Source organism: Orycteropus afer, unplaced genomic scaffold, assembly GCF_000298275.1.
Source record: "Orycteropus afer afer isolate SDZICR_OR568_19922 unplaced genomic scaffold, OryAfe1.0 scaffold00330, whole genome shotgun sequence".
Classification (NCBI taxonomy): Eukaryota; Metazoa; Chordata; class Mammalia; order Tubulidentata; family Orycteropodidae; genus Orycteropus; species Orycteropus afer.
In genome coordinates, this window is record NW_006921917.1 from 363,252 (window position 1) to 383,807 (window position 20,556).

The 20,556-nt window shown below is 44.2% G+C and overlaps 1 protein-coding gene across 1 annotated transcript in view; it reads right to left on the bottom strand.

Annotated features, from left to right (window-relative positions):
* The window catches only part of MYH10 (myosin heavy chain 10), a 159,394-nt gene that overhangs the window by 19,922 nt on the left and 118,916 nt on the right, over positions 1 to 20,556 (bottom strand). Inside the window, 9 exon segments of the mRNA XM_042782460.1 lie at positions 2,699 to 2,905; positions 4,405 to 4,549; positions 9,570 to 9,782; positions 11,162 to 11,333; positions 12,853 to 12,976; positions 13,493 to 13,630; positions 18,776 to 18,982; positions 19,836 to 19,967; positions 20,072 to 20,180. Coding sequence (XP_042638394.1) covers positions 2,699 to 2,905; positions 4,405 to 4,549; positions 9,570 to 9,782; positions 11,162 to 11,333; positions 12,853 to 12,976; positions 13,493 to 13,630; positions 18,776 to 18,982; positions 19,836 to 19,967; positions 20,072 to 20,180 — 1,447 coding nt within the window.

Here is a 20,556-nt window from a genome sequence, read left to right on the forward strand (position 1 = left end):
ATTAAGTTAAATTTGACAGCAGGTAAATAAAGAGGTTCCAGGATCATATCTTGAATACAAACAGAGCAACATGGAAAAAAAAAAAAAAAAGGTTTTCTTTTTTGGTGTGTGTGCGCAGGGATACAGACAAACTCAAAACCCCCAGATTTAATTAAGGAAGGCTTTTAAGACCAAGTATCTACTGTCTCCAAAGGTACTATGCCACCTGTCACAGCCTCTACCTACTAAAAGGACAAGGGAGAATTCTAAATATAGACTCCACACAGGGAAGGAGTGTCTCTGAACTTTGGTTTACTATCTTGTTTTATTTTGATGAGGAGACAAAACTTATACCAAAGTTTCTGAACTAGATTGGTGTCCTATGTGAACAGGTTGTAAGATCAGCAAGTGTTTCATTTGGATCCTTTTTCACTCTATGGGGAGTTAGACATGTGCTTTTGGGGCAAGTATAATTCCTATCCTTACAGAACTTGAAACATTATTAGAGACGTAAAGAAGCTTCAACTTTAGTATTTTTAGTCCAAAGTTCTTTAAGGTTTTAGAGTTGCCACATTCAGGGACAGTGGCAAGTCTCCCTTTTCCTGCTGAACACCTATCAGATTGTGCAGATGATGTGCTTTCTGCTAACCCCTGCTTTCCTTCTAGGAGTCTCGAATCTTACATGTGGGCAGAGGGTGCCTAGATGACCAACCAAAATCCCCCAAACTCACTGCTGTCGAGTCGATTCTGACTCGTAGCAACCCTACAGGACAGAGGAGAACTGCTCCTTAGGGTTTCTAAGGCTGTACATCTTTATGGAAGCAGACTGCCGTATCTTTCTCTCATGGAGCAGCTAGCGGGTTCGAACCACTGACTGTTGGTTTAGCAGCTGAGTGAGTAGCCGCTGTCCTACCAAGGCTTCCCTATATGACCAGTCCTCAGTAAAACTCTGAGTGCTAAGTTTCTAATTGACAGTTTCTTGGCAGACCACATTTTATACATGCTGCCTCAACTCAGTGCTGGAGGAATGAAGGTTGTCCTGTGTGACTCCATGGATAGAGGACTCCTGGAAGCTTGTGCCTCAGAACTTTACCCCAGGCATCTTTTTCCTTTACCTGTTTTGCTTTGCATTCTTTCACTGTAATAAGCCACAACCATGAACACGACTAATATATTGAGTATTGTGAGTTCTAGTGAATCACTGAGTCTGGGGTTGGTCTTAGGGATATCCAACACAGTATGGTCTATAACCTTTTTTCCAATGCTGCAATACATAATATACATCTTTTCTTACTAATAATTACTCATCTTCTGTATCATTTGTACTGGCTGCACAGCAGTTCATTAATGGACAATAAAGTTACTTCCAATTATACACACCTTTGCAATAAACATTTTTAAAGCTGAAGTTGTGTGTATATCCTTAATTGTTTCCCTAGGATAAATTACTAGACATCAATTTATTGGGTCTAAGGTTATGCGCTTGACTGCTAACCAGAAGGCTGGTGGTTTAAACCCATCAGGCACTCCTCGGAAGGAAGGTTGGGCTATCTACTTCCATAGTGATACCGCCTTGGAAACCCAAGGAGGGGTTGCTATGAGTCGGGTCTGACTCGATGGCATATAACAACAACAACAACAACAAGGGTATTCCCATTTTTAAGGCTTTACAAAATGGTCAAATTGTCCCCTAGAAAAGGTTGTACTAATCTGTACTTCAACCAAAACCAAAACCAAGCTCACTGCCATTGAGTCGTTTCCAAGGCTATAAATCTTTAGGGAAGTAGGTTGCCTCATCTTCCTCCCACAGAGCAGCTGGTGCATTTCAACTGCTGACCTCTGGATCAGCAGCCAAACGCCTTACCCACGATGCTGCCAGAGCTCCTTATACTCCAACCAGCAGTGTATAAAGCCCAAGTTCCCAGCTGTCACCAGCACTAGGGATATTTTTTTCACCCCATTGCTCCCACTCTCTCAATTACTAGGCTACTGGAGAATTGGAAACTGTGCTTATAAACTACATGAAACCACTCAAAGGACTATGACCACAATTCCAAGTGGAATTTATTATGCTTACTGTCAATGCATACTTTCCTATTTTAAAAATAAATACTGTTTAACAGCATCTAAGTAACATACACTAAAACCATCAGTCAAACCAGTTGTGGCAGAGCCGATTTCGACCCATGGTGACCCCACGTGTTCTAGGGCAGTGCTGTGTTCCCAGGGCTTTCAGGCTGGACCTTCTGGAAGTAGCTCACCAGGCCTTTCTTCTGAGGTGCCCTTGGGTGGATGTGAACCCCCAATCTTTTTGTCGGTAGCCAAACATTTAATGGTCTGTGCCACCCTGAGTTTACTATACACTAGGGATCTAAGGGAGCCCTGGTGGTACAGTGGCAAACACACTCAACTGCCAAGCATAATGCCAACAGTTCAAACCCACCAGCTGCTCCATGGGAGAATGATGTGGCAGTCAGCTGCCATAACGATTTACAGCCTTAGAAACCCTGTGGGGCAGCTGTACTCTGTCCCACGGGGTCACTATGAGCTGAAATTGACTTAATGGCAGTATACTCAAGGATCGATTTTTTTTTACCTGTGATGGCAGTTTTCAAGTATTTACTATCATGCCATCAGTGGCTCTTTCACGGCCATGAGAAGGGTCAATTATGGACACACTTCTAGGGGTATGTCCAGAGTAAAGATTTTCTGGGCTTACCTGTAACTTATTTGCTTTCTCAGCCAGTTCCACCCTTAATCTGTCTCCTTCTGAGACTTTGGCGTGGAGCTCCTGGACCTGGGCATCAAGTTTCTTCCTCTTGTGTTCAGATTCGGCCTTGACCTGCTGCAGGACCTTCACCTCACAGGCCAGCTCCTTGTTATCTGTCTCCAGGCCCTGTTTATTCTTCTCCAGATTTGCTTTGAACTAGGAGAAGGAAGGAAAGAATAATTTACTGGTGTTTTTGCAACACTTGATAAAAGTGACTGCTTTTATTTTTCATCTGTAGAACTGTGCCTGGCACACAAGGAGTCTGCAGTGAACAGTGGCTGAATGAATGGATGCAGACATCTGCTGTTCCCTGCGTGTGAAGATTTCTATGTAAGGAACACACCTGCACACACCGAGAATCTGTTCAGTGTTAGAAAATGACGAGCGGTGTTCCACAGCTGGACACAGCACTTGGGGGAGTAGACACAGATATCTAAAGGGCTCAGGTACTGTGTAACTTATCCCGGTCAGGGCAGGGGGTACATCCTGTCCCAAGGTAACCATCACCACAGTCCTCTGTATGAGCCAAAAGTGTTTGTCCTTTTTTTACTAAGAAGGAGTTGAAAATCTTGTTGCTGGGATAAAATGAACACAGGGGACACATTTAAATAACAAGAAGACAGGATGTAATTTGACTAGGCACTATATTACCCCAAGGTGCTCACAACTGGATGAATTTCTACAGGGACAGCCTCAGGGACCACATGTGACTTAGGGCAGGCCCAAGGAGCGGTAGAGGAGGGGTTACACGGGCTCAGGGCAGACTGCTTGGCTTCCAATCTGCTTTACCACTTACTAGTTACATGACCCTGGCTCAATGACCTCAGTCTTTTTATTATTTGAATGGGAACGGCAGAGACTCACCCAAGGAGTTGTCACAAATATTAAAGAAAGCAAAGCAATGAAGTACTTAGCACAGAAACTGACACACACCGATGTCAATGCTCTACAAATGGTAGTACTGCCATCATAGAAAAGGTGGTATGTGAATGAGAAGAGAAGAGAAAAGATATTTCAAGACGGGAAAACACTGGCAAGAGCAAAATGTGTGATGGGAGTGACGATACATAACGAGGAGGGCGACCAGTCTGCCTGGAGGCTGGTTTCAGCTGGAGAGGCAATGGCATTAAGGTTCCCAGAATGGAGAGCCTGCGTGTGTGTATATTACACATCACAGAACACGGAACAAGGGAATGATGGCAAGAATGTGCACAGTGACTGCAGAAGAGACCAGAGGCCACGGGGTGGGGGGGTGGGGAGGAACACTGGAAAGGGAATATGAACAGGACTCGGTGACAACCGCAGCAGATGACAGCAGAACGACTTAACATCACTCAAGGTTTCTGAGCTGAGTCACTGGAAGAATCTAGTGAGAGGAGACACTGGAGAGGAGTATATGATTTTAGACGGTAGCTGGACCCATCCAGTGCCTTTTTTAAAAAAATAAAAACATAAATCACAGCTATATGGCTTTTCTCTCTACATAAGCAGCCCTCAGAAAGTAGACACTATCTTATGAGCAACTGGCTTCCCCGTGTAGCCCACCTCAGTGCTGTGCAGAGATTGGGATTGAGCGATACCAGAATGAACAGAAAGGTCAGACCGGCGGAGGGCCGACTCCCTCCGTGGAAGCCTGGTGGGCACACTTCCTTTACCCGTTTCGCCTGCTCCAGCTGCTCGGAGAGCTCCTCCAGGGCCGTGGCGTGTCTCTGCCTCATGTCCTGGATTTGCACCTCATGGTTCTTAGTTTCTTCCTCAAGAGCCTTCTTCAGCTCAGCCACTTCCTGCTCACGTTTTGTACTAGAGGGAAAAAAATTTTAAGAAAGCAGCTCAGAATTAGTTGACTGATAAGATTAAACTTACATTTTTTAAAGTGTTATTTCTGTTTTAAATATGACATCGATTCCTTTGATAAATACTTGACATGCTACTTTCCAATGGCACATCCATTATGGTGATATCAGGAAATCCTTCTAGAACCAATGTAACTTCCATTCCACATCTGATTTATAATTGAGATAGTGTAATACTCCAAGCAGCCTTTAAACTATTCTAGGCAGTATGGTTTCATTGTAGGTCAGGAATTAGTTAACACCAGACAACAAACCGCCTGCCACAATACTAGCAGATATTTCAGTGAAACTGGAAACAGGTAAATCCAAACACCCAATCCAGTCAATTCCAACTCATAGCGACCCTATAGGGCTGCCATACAGGGTTTTCAAGACTGTAATCTTCACAGAAGCTCACTGCCGCATCTTTCTCCCACAGCTCTGGTGGGCTCCAACTGCTGACCTTTTGGTTCACAGCCAATGCTTTAACTACTACACCATCACAGAGACTTGCAAAAGCTGTTGTTGTTGTTGTTAGGTGCCATCCTTCGAGTTGTCTCCGACTCACAGTGACTCCACATACAACCGAAAGAAACACGGCCCAGTCCTGGGCCAGCCTCACAATCCCTGCTGTACCCGAGCCCATCACTGCAGCCGCCTGTCAGTCCCTCTCGTTGAGGGCCTTCCTCTTTCTCATTGACCCTCCACTTTACCAAACATGATACCTTTCTCCAGGGAAGGGTTCCTTCTGATGACATGACCAAAGTAGGTAAGACAAGTCTGGCCAGTAACATCATCAGACAGTTTCACTCTTATTCATAAGGTTTCCACTGGCCAGTTCTTTGAGAAGTAGATGGCCCCTTCCTTCTGAGTCTGTCTCAGTCTGGAAGCTCCACTGAAACCTGTCCACCGTGGGTGACGCTGCTGGGATATGAAATACCTCCAGCCTGGCCTCCAGCCTCCCAGCACCACACAAGCCACCACAGTACGACTAACTGACATCTGATGAGTGGTGGTTCAAAGGCTGAGGGCGTGGTAAAGGCCACATCAGTCAGGATGTAGAGTAGGCTGCAATCAACTAACCAACTCTACACCCCAAAACTCTACCAGGAATGGTCCAAGGTAATGACTGTTGTGGGGGGAGTTTACCTGTTGGTGGGACAGACAATGAGAAGGCAGGCTGATGGGTTGCATTCCTGGTTCAGAAAGGGACTTGGGTTTGATATGAAGCATAGCAGGTACAAAGGACTATAGAATTTAAATATTTTGTGATAAACTAACGCTTTATCTGATATGCACTTATAGAATGAAGATCATATTAGAATTAAATATGTTCCCATGGCTTTCTACTCCTTTTATAATTTGCTATTTATACAGGGGGGTAACTCAAATAACCAAGTTATTTCACCCCCCATGAAAAGCCACTTTTAAAACCTGTCAACTTGCGTACCATCTTTAAGAATATAGATTGGTAAAGACTGAGTGAGGTAAATGCCACTTCTGGCCAGGAGTTGTGTTAACACTGAGTTCCATCAGCTGTAACCTTCCAGTAATCCTGTAGCATAAGGATGACAGTCTTGCTTCTACACTTACACCTTAAACAGCTCAGCAGCTACAACAGTGGCTCCCACACTGATTCCTACATGGCTCACCTTCCCTCTTGGCCCCACAGGAGCAGCGAGTCTGGAGGGCCAAGGTCAGCAGTGCCCTAAGAAAATGGGCCCAGCCAGTTTGAGGTCTGCGGCCAGCATGAAGCTGGAAGAAGATACCATTAAAGATTCTGCGTGGCCCAGCTCAGCCACAAGTGTCCCTGGCTGGGCAAGAGATGAAAACACGCATTGATTTGTGTGGCCTTGACCTCTGCAAGTCCTGCTAAGAAGCTGAATTGGAGAGAGGGTTGGTGAAGGACATAGCATCAGCCCAACAACACTGAAAAATGCCATCAAGATTATTTCACTTCACTATCACGGTCACTACCTTCATTTGTCGGACATCACACAAAATCTCTCCCACTGTCAGTTCGTCAAGAAATTCTGGTGCTGTAGTAGGTAAGGCAGTTGGCTGCTAACCAGAAGTTCGGTGGTTCAAACCCACCAGCTGCTCAGCAAGAGGAAGATGAGGCAATCTGCTTCAGTTAAGATTTAACAGTAAAGATTTAACCCAATGGGAGTCGCTATGAGTCAGAATCGACTGGATGGCAGTGGGCGGGTCAGTTCATTACCTCTCAGGTGAATAGTTTTGTTAATAATCAAACGAACCTTTCACCTTCCCACCTCCAGGCTAAACACCCAGTTTCCTCTAGTCTTTTATCATAAATCCTGAAGGGAAATTAAATGTCAATGAGTCTGCTGAGTACTTGATTTATGGGAGAACTGCTCCTTCTACACTAAATGCGTGATACTAATGGAGAGGCTGGGCACATGAATGCCCACATGGTTGACCTGTGTTGTTGCTGCTGTTGTTATATGCTGTCGAGTTGGCCGTGACTCACAGCGACCCCTCCTTGGGTTTCTGAGGCAGTATCACTACAGAGGTAGATTGCCCAACCTTCTTTGCGAGGAGTGGCTGGTGGGTTTGAACCCCCAGGCTTCTGGTTAGCAGTCAAGTGCCTTAGGTACTACTCCACCAGAACTCCTAAATGCTCCATACAACAGAAGCACTGTGAATTAAATCTGAATCTATCATTTGCATTTTTTTTCCCAACAGGGTTGAATGGGAGAAAGGACCACAGCCTTTTTTTCCTGCTGAGATCTGGTGGTGTAGTGCCTAAGGCATTTGACTGCTAACTAGAAAGCTGGCAGTTCAGACCCACGAGCCACTCCCCGGAAGGAAGATTGGGCAATCTACTTCTGTAGTGATACTGCCTCGGAAACCCAAGGAGGGGTCACAGTGAGTTGGGAGCGACTCGATGGCAGTGAGTTTGGTATTTTTTTTTTTATTTGGCCAAAAGCCCAGATGAGAATGGAGATTTCAACATAGCCTAGGCATGGTCTCCAGATTTTTAAAAAGTAGAGAATGTAAAGAGAAGGTCAAGACTTAAAAATGATAAAAGCAGAGTTACTCTCTTGAAGGTGATGGGAAGCCTCTGGACCTCCTTCTCTGTTTGAGGACAAAGGCTGAAAATAAAAACAACCCACACTCTGTGTTAACTGGTGGAGTCTCATATACTCATGGTCAAAATTCCTGACAAACACTATCATGCTCACAGCTACAAATACAGAATCCATAATAATGAAGATTAACTCTATTATTCCAGGTTATTTTCTTATTCCGTGATCACACCTGTCTTCATAAATAGTTTTTTCTGCTCTTGTTTTATTCCAGGCCTAAGCAACCTCCCCAGAGTGATGGGCTACTCTTCCCAACACTCTCATGTGGAGCAGCGGGTAGGTGTGTACATGCATGTATATACGTGTGTGGTGCCAGCACATCTACAGTCAAGCCACTTAGGGCTCCCTTATACCTGGAATCCTAGGGTGGGCCTCAGGTCTGGCAGTTTGAAGCTGAGTGGGGAGGAAGCAGGTGTTCAGAAAGACACCAAGGAAAAAAGACCAGGTTTGATGGTGTGACAGAGCCTGGTGAGACCCCTGAAACTATGGCCCCTAGTTACCCTTTAGGTCTAGAACTGAACTCACTCCTGTGGCTTCCAGCCAAATAAGAGACAGGCATATGGGCTCAACATTTACATCAGGTAGATACAATTCTTGGAAAGATCAGTCGTGGGAGAACTGAAGGGCAGTGTTTGCACAGAGAGACAGCTTGTGGGGTGGGGTGGGGGGGTGGAGGGGTGCTGGGGCGGGGAGTGTGTGGGAGGGAAGGACACAGGGAAGAGGTCACTATAGGGCAGAAGTTGGAAGAGAGCTATTACACTGTGGGGAATTACAGTCAATATCATGAAACAAGGGAGCTCTGGTGGCTTAGTACGTAAGGCATCTGACTGCTAACCAGAAGGCTGGCCGTTCAAACCCACAAGCCACTCCTTAGAAGGAAGGCTGGCAATCTACTTCCGTAGTGATACTGACTCAGAAACCTAAGGGGTCACTATGAGTTGGATATGACTCAATGGCAGTGAGTTTGGTTTTTTTTAAATCATGAAACAACATGTGTATGAACTGATGTATGGAAAATGAATTTGCTCTATAAACTTTCACCCAAATCATAATAATTTTTTTTTTTTTTTATAAAAAGAGGCCAAGGAAGCCTCTTTAGTTAGTGTGGAGGGCCAGGACTCCCTCAGGAACATCTTCCACCACTTCTCTCCATGACTCTGGCTGCTGAACTAAGATTTACAAATCTACATGCACACAGCAACCACCAGTTAGCCTTTTTATCTGTACAGATCACTAGCTCATTCCATGGTTCCCCTGTGTCTGAGTTTTGTCCACGTGAACCCTTCCTGCTGTGCTCGCCTGTGTCTTCATGCTGGGTCACTGTTAGCCCAGCGCCCGGCTCTGCTGCGGCACCAGAACTCGCCTTTCTTCTCATCCTGGAGAATGCCGCTTCCATTCTCATGTGTTTGCCGGCCCGTCTGTTCCGGCATGTACTGCCAGCAATGCCTGCCTTCCCACGTACTCCTTCCGATTTCGGTTTTCCCATCTGTCTTTCCTGGCCCTATCTGTAGCGCTTAGGTAGCACATCTATAAATCTGCTTCCAGCCCTGAGTGTGTGTCTGTCCCTGTCTTTCCCTAGATATTTATCACTGACTGGCTTTTTGCTGATCACATCTAATTGTGTATCTCGGTCTGCTGGTCCATCCACCCACCATTTCTATGTTTGCTTTTAACTAGTCCTATTGCATCACCAGTATACCTGTCATCATTTCCAGGAAGAAGAATGGACACTCTGAAACATCACAGAGGAAAAAACACCACTTCCCAAAAAGCTCTCCCTTCTAAGAGACATCAGTGAACACTGTGACACAACCCCTTCCCGGTTCCCGGACCTGCTCTGTGATAACCTGTGTGGCTCTGAGGTAAGGGCTCACCCACCGGAGTTCCTGTTGGGCTGCAGTCGTGTCCAGCGTGTCCTCCAGCTCCGTTTTCAGAGCTTCCAGTTCCTCACTCAAGTCCCTTTTCTGTTTTTCTGCCTTGTTCCGTGATGCCTTCTCAGATTCAAAGTCTTCTTGAAGTTCAGCGATTTGGGCTTGTAGTTCTCGCATGACTTTAAGTGCATTATTCTTATGAAGTGTTTCATCATCACCTCTGGAAAAACAACCAGGCATAAGCAGCACTCAGAGGCAGCACCAGGAGGACCAGCCCTGGAACACCTCTCCACAGGAGGCCCTGGGGCACAGCCCTCTTTCCCGCGGCATGAGGCTGGGGGCACTCTCAGGACCTCCTGGGGCAAGCGTGGAGGTACATGGGTGGATGCATTGTTGTGGCTGCAGAGCCAGTAGCAGCAGAGCCAGAATCAGAATCCAAACTACCTCCTCTCAAGCCAGCCCCCTTTACATATAACAGTAATTCTCCATGCTGACAATTCGAATACAACATTTATTTCCTCTGAAGTAAAATGTTAGTATAATCCTAACACTACTCAACGTAGCAGTCTAGCGTAACACTGGTATCCAGCCTGGAGGGAGTCGGCACATTGAGAGAAGACCGTGGAATCCAGTGGGAGAAAGATACCAGCCTCTCTTCCACTTCACACATTCCTCTTTCCTGTAGTGCTTCACTGTGCTCCCGAGTGTGGTTTAGGATGTTAGATCTTTCTGACTGGGGGCAACTGGGATGTCTGACGTAGGGGAGGGGTAAGCTGACAGGTAAATACTAAAGAATTTAATTCTAAAGTACAATTCTTATCCCTGTGAGTCAAAAAGCAGATAATCTGGCCCCAGGAAGACTAATAACAGGGGCTGGAGAAAAATTTTTGTTAAAAGATTTTTCTTGAACTGAACTCCAAGAATTATGACCAAGTAGCTAAAGGATTTCCTTTATAGACACATAAGATATTTGATATACATATATTTACCATATATGAACTGCATGCTAAAAATAACTGTTTCAGAACTGAACATCAAATCATGGTATACATGGAGAAAATGTAGTTTCTGATGAATTATTTTCTCTAAATTTGTGAGGAGTCCCTGGGTGGCACAAACAGTTAACGCATTTGGCTAATAACCCCAAGGCTGGCTGTTCAAACCCGCCCAGAGGTGCCTTGAGAGAAAGCCTGGTGATCGACTTCTGAGGAATCGGCTGTTGGAAGCTCTGTGGGGGGCAGTTCTACTCTGACACACATGGGTCTCCCTGAGGCTAGCTCGATCCCATGGTAACTGGTCAATGCCCCAAACGTATTAATCTGTAATGCACAGAAACTGAAACATCTGATATGTAAAATCATTTGTTCTGGTGTCAATGTCCAAGGATTTCATAAGAATAAGTATCAATATTGAGAAGTGTATGAGATTTTCTTGTTTTCTTGCATGCTTGGTTTTTCTCTCATGTTGTACCCAACAGCAAGAAAACAATTATCATTCTCTTAGGGGTTTGGTTTTGTATGCTACCCGACATGACAAATTCTTTTGAAAACAGGCCCCACAGTATACATGCTCAGTGGGGAAGCCCGGGCCACCACCGACCTGGCCAGGGCGCCCTGAAGCTCCTCCTCCTTCTTGGCCAGCTGGATCTTCAGCTCGTCGATCTGGGCTTGGAGCTCTGCAATCTGGTCCTGCAGGTCCGTAGTTTCACCGTCCAGTTTCCTTTTGGCCTTTTCCAGTTCCTGACGAGTCTTCTCTTCCTTCTTTAAGCGTTCTTTAAGGCAAGATACAAGCAGCTCTTCAACATACCATATGAATAAACTCTGAATTTATTTATAGTTGCAAACTGTTTAGTCATTTGAAACCCATTAAAATCGAGCTAATGTGAGGACGGAATGTCGAGGAAGGGGTTGGCAGATGGGATGTCCTTGCACGGAAAGGGAGACCATACGGCTAGGGCTGAGGGATATGGAACCCTTCCCCAGCAAATCCATCCTGCGCCCAGGTATTTAAAGTGACTCCACGGAGGCCAGGCATCCCCACCCCCTTCCTCCTTCAGTGAGAATCTGTTTTGAACCACAAAGACTGCAGTCCCCAAGCACTGAAGTAAAGCGGACTGAGAACGTGAGAAGAGAGCATTAAGCATCTTTTCTGCACTCCTCACCGAAATTCTGCAAAAAAAAAACCCTAGACCCACTGCCACTGAATTGGTTCTGACTCATAGTGACCCCCCATTGGGTATCCGAGGCTGTAAATCTTTACAGAAGTAGACTGCCCCTTCTTCCTCCCATGAGGTAGCTGGTGGGTTTGCAGCCAAATGCTTTAACCACTGTACCACCAGAGCTCCTTGAGTAACACCTATGATCCACTCTGCTCAAAGGCTTTCCTCACCACAGTGTCATATGTATGCCTCTGTGTCCCCAACAGGAATGCTGATCAAATAGGGGAGAGAAGAACGGGCACGTGGCTTTGTGTGCGTCTCCTTGGGGAAGAACCAGATACTGGTGAATATGGTTTATGAAAATAATTTCATACTGGTCCTCCTTCCTTAGTGAGTAATAAGAATAAAAACAATCTTTTTAAAAAATCACACTGCTTTTCTCCTCTATTTAATAATAAAACGGTCAAGTCCCTTGAGTCCCTGAACCGAGCTCCGACGACCCCAGGGAGTTGGGAGCCGTGCTCTGTGCCCTTCCTTTCTCCAGTGGCTGCTCAGAGGAAAGGCTTGCAGGGCTCCTTCTAACTGCCCCCCTTTGATTATTTCTTTTGCAGAAAGCAATGATTCATTATACAAAAACCCTACATTTCCCGACATTCCTTTTGCCCCTGGAGCGATACACTATTACCCTCAGCAGATTCTCCTCTGTCCCAGTCAGTTTTGAGTTCAGTAGCTAGTCTCTCTGTGCACTGAAACCTGAGCACCTGAATGCAAGGTTCAGACTGAGCACACGGGCAGTCAAAGAGCTGACCAACTCAAAACATCATTCAGGTCCCAAATATGCCCATCAATGGGCAATGGTTTGTTTTTCTTTTTACCATAGTACCTGAACTTAAAAAATTGAAAGTTTAGAAGATATTTTAATGCCATTTCATCCTAGATGCCACAAGACTAGGCAATTAAAAAATAAAACAAATCTTATACCAGACCTATTTGAAATAGCTGAATCCAGACTGAAGACTTTCAGTATTAGTAATCACCTCCTTACACTGCTGCTAGTGTATGATTACGTAGTACAGTAAACTCTAAATACCACATGTCCTAATCCTAAATTTCTCTAGCCCCACACACTAACCTTCTAAATCTGAGATCATCACTTCTTGCTTGTTCCTGATTTTGGCCAAGTTCTTTGCCTTTTCCTCCTCTTCAGCCAGCTGCGAAGAACACTCAGCAATGCGATCTTCCATGAGTTTCTTTTCCTGAACAGAAAACATCGACTGCTCAGAAAAAGAGCTCAAAATAACAACTTGGGTTTGGGGTGACTTATAAAAGTCAACTTGCTTTGACCAGAGAGAAAACTAATAATACTGGTACCACTTCCCCTACCAGACTATATAGTTCTAGACGGCAGAATCACAGACTCATCTTGGTGCCCACACCTGCACATGGGGCCCAGCTGCCTGGCAGTCACAGTTACACTGTGTTGGATGAATTAGTGCGTGAGCAGAGGGGAGCAAGTCATTAACGAGTGATAATGTGTACAAAACACCTACGTTAAAAGTTTAAAAGACTGTAAGGATATTTGGTGGATTTTTAAAATTAAATAGTTTCTGTATCTTTGGAAAACTATACAGGTAGGGACTTAAAGAGAAAATTAATTAAATGAACCCAGAATCTTCCTGACAATCTTCCATTGAGACCACTCTGCAGTGAGTGCATCAGTGTAAGTATTTTCCATCTCCTAAAATGCGCCGTTCACGCCAGCATTCTCCTACTTTAATAAACTTGGAATTCTGGTCCTCCAGAAGCAGGATCTCCTCCTCCATCTTCTTGATCTTGGCCTCCGCTGTGACCTTCTCCAGCTGCAGCTTCTGCCGCGCACCTTCTTCCTCATCCAGCTGCTCTTCTAGGTCCTTGCAAAGAACAACATACAGTCAAGCTCTCACCTTTGCCCACAAAATTCTACCACACGATGATAAAAGAAACGCAAATGAAAATGAGATGCTGATGTTGATTTTCAAGGATATTTGAGAAAGGATAAAATGCAGTGACGTGGAACGTTGTTGTCACGTGCTGCCAAGTCGGCTCTGACTCAGCGACACCACATTCAACAGGATGAAACGCTGCCCAGTCCGCACCATCCTCACAATCTTTGCAATGCTTAGGCCCACTGTTGCAGCCACTGTGTCAATCCATCTTGTTGACTGTCTTTCCCTCAAGAATGTGGATAGATATTCTTATCCACTGCAGCTGAAAGTACTAACTGGGTCAATCTTTCTGGAAGCCAAGATGGCAAAGTGCAGCAAGCTTTGATAATGAACCCTATCTTTTAAACCAACAACTTCAAGAAACAATCACAGACGTGATGTATATAAAAAGACATAGTAAAGTGTTACTTGTAAGACTGGGGAACTGTGAACATGCTACAAAAACATCTTGATAATTAAAATGTTGGCACATTCGGAGAATGGAATAATATATAGCAATTAAAATTAATACTTTGGAATAATAATTAGTGACAAAGAAAAATATGAATAATATAGTAGAATACTCAAACACATATTTAATTTATTTGAATTAAACTATATATGCTTGGCCAAAAGAGGAGAGAAAAAGAATAATAAACATACAAATAGTGTAGGTGTGTGAGAAATGGGCTGCCTCAGTTTCAAGTGTGCCTTTCTAAACAGGAGCATGTTACCAAACTAGGTGGGATTCTAAGTGTTTAAACATATTGTCCACAGCAATGTCTTATTCTTATTTCATCCCGTACACTATTGCAAGTAACAAACGTGGACAGATACACATTACTGAAATAGGTGCACATATAAAACAACGTACGCTATTTATAGTCAATTTAAGAAAGTTTCAAGGGTAATTTTGGCTAAATAATTAACTCACGCTTAATTTTAGAATAAAACTCTTGCAAAAGACCAACTTTATAGTGAAAAACTTAAACACATGTATAAGCGCACAGAGCAGCATAATGAGCCCCACATACACTGATCGCCCCACCTTAACAACATGGCCAATCTTAGTTCAGCTATGCTTCTACCTTTTCTCTCCCAAGATCATTCTGCAGCAAATCCCAGACATAACATTTCATCCGTAAAACCTTCAAGCTGTATCTCTAAATGATAAGGACCTTTTTAAAAAAATACATTTGTTTGTCTGAAAATCAGAATCCAAATAAATTCACACATTATAATTAATATGTCTTAAGACTCCTATAGGTTCCTATGGTAGTTCAGTTTCTGTGCCAACTTGGCTGGGCCTGGTTGAATGGCTGGGCAGCTGGTCTGCTTCCTATATATAAGCAGAAGCCTTGGGGAATGGTCTCTAGCTTATGGAACACTTGGACCCTGCATGTAGCCGTGTCGTTGTTCAGCAGCCTGCCATGCTCTGCCAACCTTGGGACTAACAATGGACTTAAATTAATGGCCTGCATGTGGTTTGGTAACATTGGAACTGTGCCTTTTTGCTTGTCAGCCTCAGCAGACAGTAGTTGTCTGAGTGAAGAAACGCCTCTAGCTCCAGTGGGCTGGGAGCAAGAGGCAGAGCTGGACCCCAAGGTTGAGGGGCTTTCACCCAGCCCCCAGAGCCTGGCACTTTGAATTTGGACTTAAAGCCTCCAAATTATAAGAATAAACTCCTGTTTGTTAAGGCCATCCCATTTGTGGTATATTCCTGTCTGCCTATGCATACCTGATCTTAACCTGTCTACCTCTGTAGCCACTCACAGATTAGCGTTTGCTGTTACTGATAATGCAGTATTGTGTATGCAATGATATTTACCTTTATTGTCTGTTCTTCTTGTGCCATCTCTCCATGTCTTCCTTTTCCTTAGTGATATTGTGCCAGTTACATGCTTTTGTTATACCGATTTTCCCTTCACCCACATGCAGTGTAGTAAATTACCTAGTATGGCTTTTCTAGCCATAAGTCTTTGTAAACTCCATGGTGGAATTTGCTGTGAGCAATTGAAGAGCTCCTGATTGTTAAAGTTATCCACCTGGGGTATATCTGTTGAGAGTGGCACAAAGCAATGTTCTGGGAAGTTCGCTATCTCTCAGGTGCTTTAGAATTCTAATGTTATGATTGGTTAGTTTGGCTACTCTGCCAGGCTCAAAAAGAGGCCTCCTAGAGGCAGAAGAAATCTCTAGGACTGCTGGCTGCAAAAGACGTGCTGCTGAGAGAAACACGCTCCTGAGAGACAGGCACTGCTGAGGAAGAGATGCCGAGAGACATGCACTGCTGGGAGGGAGACTGTTGGCTGAGAGATGGTGGGCTGAGAAAAACTGAATGTTGTTCCTGAACTTGAATTGTAGCCTGGTGCTTCCCTAATAAACCCCATAATCTGTGAGTTCTGTGTGGTCACTGCAGCGAATTATTGAATCCAGCAGAGAGGTGGTGGGTGCCGCGGGAGGAAGAGTTGGTGTCAGGGTTGGTGAAAGGACTAGAGGGAGGTGGCATGTCTGGCTTTGCAGGACTAGGCCTTAGGGTACTGATGGTGATTCTGTTTTCCTCTTGTGGGGTTAGAGGAGGTCAGAAGTTACAGCCTCCCTGCCCCTTTGGCACCCACATCAACGCCCGTCTCTTAACTATCCATCTAGGTAACCAGAACAGTTTCCCTATATTTCTGTACACAAACATACACCCTACCCTGCCATTTTATTTTTTCAAAAACCAGTTCATTTGTCTAATGGTTATCCACTGTTTGGATTTTGCTTATTACATCCCTACACTGCATGTTCCTAAGGTAACAAACCAGGTAACATATTTCTTCAGTATAATTTCAATTAATAAATGATATTTATCTAGAGTAATATGTGGGAAAAAAATAACAAAAGTAATGGGGGTGATAAGTAGGAGGAGATTATATGTGTTATTTTGAATTCGTTTGGTTTTCCATTATTATTTATTATATTATAATCAGGAGATTAACCTTAGAAACAAAATAAACCCAAAAAACAGCTCTAGTATTCCTGGTTGAAAAGTGGGTAGATCAAAAATCCTTTAAGGAAGGCCTCACAGGCAAAGGAAAAAAAAAAGTAAGGGACCAAACAGTTGTGTTCTCTTCTAAGGGCCACATAGATAATATAGAGCCTGAAATTCCTCAAGGGGGAAAATCAGCATTTAATAATAACTTAATAATGTCAAATATTTTTAGAATGTGTTTGAAATAATTTACCATGTCACAGGGAGAGAGTAAATTAAGCTCACAGGGCAAAAAACTAGAAGCTTGAAAACTAACTGCTGTCGAGTTGGATCCGACTCCTAAGGACCCCTCCTTGGGTTTCCAAGGCGGTATCTCTACAGAAGTAGATTGCCCCATCTTCCTTCCAAGGAGGGGCGGGTGGGTTTGAACCACCAGCCTTCTGGTTAGCAGTCAAATGCGTTAGGCACTATGCCACCAGAGCTCCTAGAAGCTTGAAAAAGTCAGGTAAAGAGTATATAGATAAAAAGTTGAAAAGGCAAAACAAAACAACAACAACAAAACAAGCCCAGTTCCTACAATGACGTATTATTGTCTTTCTAAATAGAGTAGAGAAATGTAAGCATTCTCTGTGAAGTCTGGAGCTTAAAAACATTGGGGGGGGGGGCATCTGGAGCAGAATTTGGATGTCCTTCCCCTACATGAGTAAGATATTATTAATGAAATGAGCAAATGTTCTTAAACGAAGAGGAAAGAAAAACCACTGATAATGCCCTCAGGGATAACTCACAGTTGTTGGTGAATAGCCATCCTTCTAGTCCTTTTGGATATTAATCATCTATATAAATTTATAAGTTATAGAAACATTTTAAATTATATATTGTGTGCATACTTTTTCTGCAACTATTTAATTAGTGTATTATGAATACCCATGAAAATAAACACCTTTTTATTTATAATAATTACACTGTACTGCTGTCAGGTACCGCTGAGTCAGGTCTGACTCCTAACGACCCTGAGAATGATAGAACGGTCCTGGTCCTGCTCCACCTTCCCAATCACTGCCAAGTTTGGCCCACTGTCGTAGCCACTGTGTCAGTGTATCTCACTGAGGCTTTTCTTCTATTTTTGGTGACCCCCTACTTTATAAAGTCTGGTGTCTTCTGTAAGAAACTGGTCTCTCCTGATAACATGTCCAAAGTACATGAGACAAGGTCTTGCATTATGTTGTATTACCAGAGTTTAACAATCCTGTATTGTTGGGTAATTAGATGGCTTCATAGCTTTATCTTCCGAATTAAGTCCCACAATTAGAACTGTGGGATCTAACGTGTCTTGTCTTGTTAAGCTATTATGGGATATGTGAAAGATGTTTGTGTTGAAGAATGGAAGAAAGGGGAGCATCAGGTAGTGTGGGCTATTTGCTAAGGAAATAACATGACACGTTTTGTGGTTGTGACAAATGCCTGAATTAACTCTCTGTACTTTGCAAAGGTAAGATATGAGGTCAGACAAAAATTAAGAGAGAGATGTGGAAAAAAAAGGCTTGGTTCTGGATCCATAAAGTTCAGTGGCAGATAGGGACCACAGAGCATATCAGACAGGGAGGTGAGGAGCCAGGGAGAAAAAGGAGGGTATGTCCTAGGAGGGAGAGGATGACCACCTTGGTCCCATTTGCCTGAGTTTACAGTTGTGCTTCATGTGAGGACAGCTTCTATTTCAATAAGGAAGTAAGTGCCAGGGAAGGGCTAAGTTCTTTATTGTGAATTTTGGCTGCCTCTGTGGCTGTGCTGAGCACTTCTAATGACAACACACAGAGAGGGGAAGTCCTCTGCGGAACGCTGCTGATCTCTGGGCCTCTTCTAACTGTGAACCACGTCACACACTGTGGGATACGACATCAAAACAGAAGATTCCTACTCACAATAATCAATCTGCGTTTAAAGGACACCTATTACACATATGCTTCAAAGGATGGTCATCTTTCCAAGGTAAGTCCTTACCACCCAGAGTTCTTTTACTCCTCAGTGAACACAAGAATCTAAACACCTAGCTTCTGTTTATTCCACAGATCCACCCGGAAGAGTCAAAACAGAATTCTAACCAAAATGATCACAGGTACCTGAATATGTGCCTGCATTTTTTTCTTTTCATTTTGGAGGATTTGGTTTCTTTCTTCCTCCTCTTCAACCCTGGACTCCAGGTCGTGCAGAATCTCCTCCAGCTCCTGCTTCTTCGCAGCCAGTCTTGCCCGCATCTCTTCTGCTTCAGCAAAGAGCTCTGTCTCTGCTTGCAGTTGCTCTGCAAGGATATTCTTCTCTTCTAAAAGCTGCAATTACAGTCAAATGCCCAGGACATGATTTCCCCCACGATTTCCATGGTCAACATGTTACCAAAGAAACCGGGAGTTCAAAATATGTAACGTCACAGGAACAACGCTCAAATACGCTTTCAGCTACTGTGAAATAAAACAGACCAAACTTTTATGGTTGCTCATGTTGTCATGTTATCTCGAATAACATTCATGGTATTTGAAAAACTATATTTTGTCCATTAAGGTACATTATAAAGGGCTAGAAAAATAGGAAAGGGAAAATGCTATGAAGTAAGTATTAAAGCCTGTCTGGTATCAACTAATATTTTTGGTCTTCATTGTCATTATTTTTAGCTTTGAGCACCACAACTGTAAGGCAATCATTTCCTAAGCCTCTGTTTTGTCCACAAGAACTGCTTTGAGAAGGGCACGTGTTGGCCTGCACTCATCCTTTTCATTTTTTCTAAACAAAAAAACAAACTCACTGATGTCGAGTCGGATCCGACTCACAGCTACCCCTCCTTGGGTTTCTGAGGCAGTATCACTATGGAACTAGATTGCCAATCTTCCTTCGGAGGAGTGGTTGGTGGGTTTGAACCACCAGCCTTCTGGTTAGCAGTCAAGTGCCTTAGGCACTATGCCACCAGAGCTCCTTTTCATTTTTTCTAAGTCCTCTCAGAAGCAGGTATAGGAAGGTCAAAGTACTGGGAGTCCAATCTGAAATGGGTGTTAAATACAGGCAGCCCTTGGGTTATGAACGAGATCTGTGCCTAAGTGTGTCTAAGTCGAATTTGTGGGTGAGTTGGAACAGGTGCACACAGTTCCTGCTCAGCCAGCAGCATGTGGGTTTCTGAAGTGAGGCACACACCTGTTGATGCTTCCGCTCCATCTCCTCAAGCTCGCCTTCCACCTTTGTTTGCTTCTCCTTCACCTTCAACAGCTCCTCATCTTTGGCCTGGAGCTCTTCCTCCTGGCGAGTCACTTGTAGGAGAGGCTTCACCTATGACAAAATCCAACAGCTTACCACCACATCTCCTTCCAAGGGCTGTTACTGATCAGACACTGCTACTGAGAAAGCCAAAGCCAGTAAAAAACGCAGCCAACCTTCGTGAAGACGCGCCACCACTGCCAGTGCCGCAGTTTCAGGTACGCGGCACAGTTCCGCTGCAGGACCTTCAAGGCACTCAGCTGTTGCTGCTTCTTGGCAAAGGCCCTGAAGAACAGTAAGGGAAACCAATCATGTGGAGGAAAATGTGTTTTAATAGCTGTTGTCATCACAAGCCCTTCTAGGGGCAAACATTCTTATTGGTGAGGATAGAAAATGAGTACGTCCACAAGTCCCCAGTGAGGTGTGCAATGCCCACTGTGAGCACTCACGCATCATCAGCACAGCCAGCCCTGTGGTTCGCTCACTACTTCCCCTGGTTGCTCCTCAAACTTCGCCACAACACTCCCCTTCTGCCACTTACCACATACACAGCCCGTGTGCACCCCTGAGTGTGAATAAACTCCCTACTGTCATGCAAACCAAAACAACAATGAGATATCACCTCACCCTAGCAATTATAGCAAAGTTTAACAAGACAGAA